The sequence below is a fragment of the Clupea harengus genome, chromosome 2, assembly GCF_900700415.2.
Source record: "Clupea harengus chromosome 2, Ch_v2.0.2, whole genome shotgun sequence".
NCBI lineage: Eukaryota > Metazoa > Chordata > Actinopteri > Clupeiformes > Clupeidae > Clupea > Clupea harengus.
In genome coordinates this window covers 18,314,361-18,316,770 of record NC_045153.1, presented here as the reverse complement: position 1 = coordinate 18,316,770, position 2,410 = coordinate 18,314,361, and the positions used below count along the sequence as shown (strand labels likewise).

At 41.5% G+C, this 2,410-nt stretch overlaps 1 protein-coding gene across 1 annotated transcript; it reads left to right on the top strand.

The window, feature by feature from the left end:
• Nucleotides 1-435: 435 nt before the first annotated feature.
• LOC105892914 (gamma-crystallin M2-like) lies at nt 436-1,863 on the top strand. The gene is made up of 3 exons (XM_012819235.2): nt 436-536; nt 724-966; nt 1,502-1,863. Exons 1-3 carry the CDS (start codon nt 528-530, stop codon nt 1,775-1,777), a joined length of 528 nt encoding a protein of 175 aa, XP_012674689.2. The 5' UTR covers nt 436-527; the 3' UTR covers nt 1,778-1,863.
• Nucleotides 1,864-2,410: the final 547 nt, after the last annotated feature.

The window sequence follows — 2,410 nt, the reverse complement described above, 5'->3', positions numbered from 1 at the left end:
ATCTAAGTAAATTTTGCATGCTATTGCCATGTATAGAATAATCTACATATGATTTCATGCAGATAATCATTACATGATTTCTTAGTACAGTGTAGTGTACTTAGTACATGGTCGCTTTTAAAGAAGATGCACAAATTACTTGCCCATTACACTTTTGAAAGTTATCACTTCTCGATAATGTCTAACGGAAAAGATTCTGCACGATCCTGTGCAGAAGTTGGCATTTAAAGAGTCAATAAATATGAGCTACTGTACAATGCCATACATTAACAAAGAATGAATACAGGCAGACCGACAGACTGACGGAGTTAGCCTCTGCAAGGTACTATCACATCCCATCCACTCAGGCAATTGTTTGATAGAGTCATTACATTGTGACAGAAATCAAACCAACCATTTTGCTGATATGCAAATCAAGGTTATTTAGTTAACAAAGGCTTTCCCCTCGTCGGCACATTCTGCGTTTCGATATAAACCTCGAGTGTGCTGCAGCTGAGTGGGAGGTGAGCAATTCAATAAATGTAACAATGGGGAAGGTAAGTCTTACTCTAACGTTCACAAAACTTTCAGGCTTTCTTTGAAAAATGCAGCTCGCATTAATAAGCAGTTATGAGCAAAAGTATAACACAAGCTGGATTAAATGGCAAGAGACAGACAGATAGGAGAGGTGCTGCGGCACATTTTGAAGGTGAAGCTTACCAGTGCTCTGTCTCTTCGTTTCAGATCGTGTTCTATGAGGAGAAGAATTTCCAAGGTCACAGTTATGAGTGCAGCAGTGACTGCCCAGACCTACACTGCTACTTCAAACGCTGCAACTCCATCAGGGTGGAGAGCGGCTGCTGGGTCCTCTATGAGCGCCCTCACTACAAGGGCTATCAGTACATCCTGAGCTCAGGAGAGTACCCTGACCACCAGCAGTGGATGGGCTTCAGCGACAGCATCAAATCTTGTCGGTGTATAACAAATGTAAGATCATCGATAATAATGAACCAATTGTTGCACAATAATAGCAAAGGGTAAAAAAGAAATGTAGGTTAAAATAGTTATAATAATGTTTTAGTAGTCAGTCCGTAAAACATATTGTGTGTGCCATACCTGTTAGGAACTCAAGACTAGACATGCATTAGGCGCAACATTAGTTATGTGGCATCAAACAATTGAACTTGCTCTTTGACGTCCCATTTGAGATTTTGAGAAATTGGACATTAAAGAGTGTCAGGCAGACTTCTGATGCAGAGCAGTGCACTGGTTGAATGGCATGCTAGAGAGAGCACCAACCAGGCATTATGCAGCGAAAATCCAACAGACAATAAGGAGAGATAAAAGGCTCATTTTTGGCAGCAGTATGCCCATGCACATTATGATGAAGGAAGTCAGGAAAATAGCCAAGAAAACCTCATAAAAAGGGTCACTATGAAGAGTTATGTTAAGCTCTCAAGTTACATAATGGTGGAATTCCATCCCCCGTCCTATTCTACATGTGTCTGTGTTATTTTTAAAGGTCTTTGGAAATTCCTATAAAATAAGAATTTATGAGAGGCCAGAACTTGAAGGACAGATGGCAGAGTACTGCGAAGACTGTCCCTCAGTCAACGAGGCCTTGAAGTTCCGTGAGTTCAACTCTTGCGTGGTGATGGATGGCGCCTGGGCCTTCTTTGAGCAGCCCAACTACAGGGGGCGCCAGTACTTCCTGGAGCAAGGGGAGTACCGCAACTACACAGACTGGGGTGCCACCTCCCCCTCCGTGGGTTCTTTCCGCAGGGTCACTGAATTCTAGATCACCATGGTGTTCCAACACTGGTTTTCAAAAAGTTGCTTGTGTGCCTCACGTACCAGCAAATAAAGCGATGACTATGCTGCAAAGTGTGTTTTGTAATCTTTGTCAGCTTTTAAAAGGCTGTAGAAAACCAAGGCAAACATTCTACCTCAACTATGTTGTCCACATGAGACTGTACTCCGTCTCTGTCCACTGACTCAGAGTTACATGCCATGTTATTGTCTTTTGAAAAAAGTAATGTAACAGTGACAGTAACAGCACATGAAGCAAAAACCAAATCTCGAGAATTTAAGCAGCTCAACTGTTTCGAGTTCAGTCTCTCAAGTGTCTTTCCCTGACCGCATTTTGCATTGCAGAAGACTAAGACATTTCTCAGAGACTTTAACCACATGATGTATATAGTCCTGTGTTAACTGTGTATTAAGGAAAAGTATGTGTTCTCAAACTTTTTGGAGAAAGAAACGAAACATTTATGTATTCATTAGTTTGTTTGGTCTCATAAACTACTTTTAGCCGTTTAATGGTGAGCTGTGTATTCTTGATGAATATGTCAGTTTTGTTGCTTTGAATTGGTCTACTTTGAGACAGAAAAACAGTGGAAGTAATAACGTGCCTGGCCTGAAGCCGAACAAC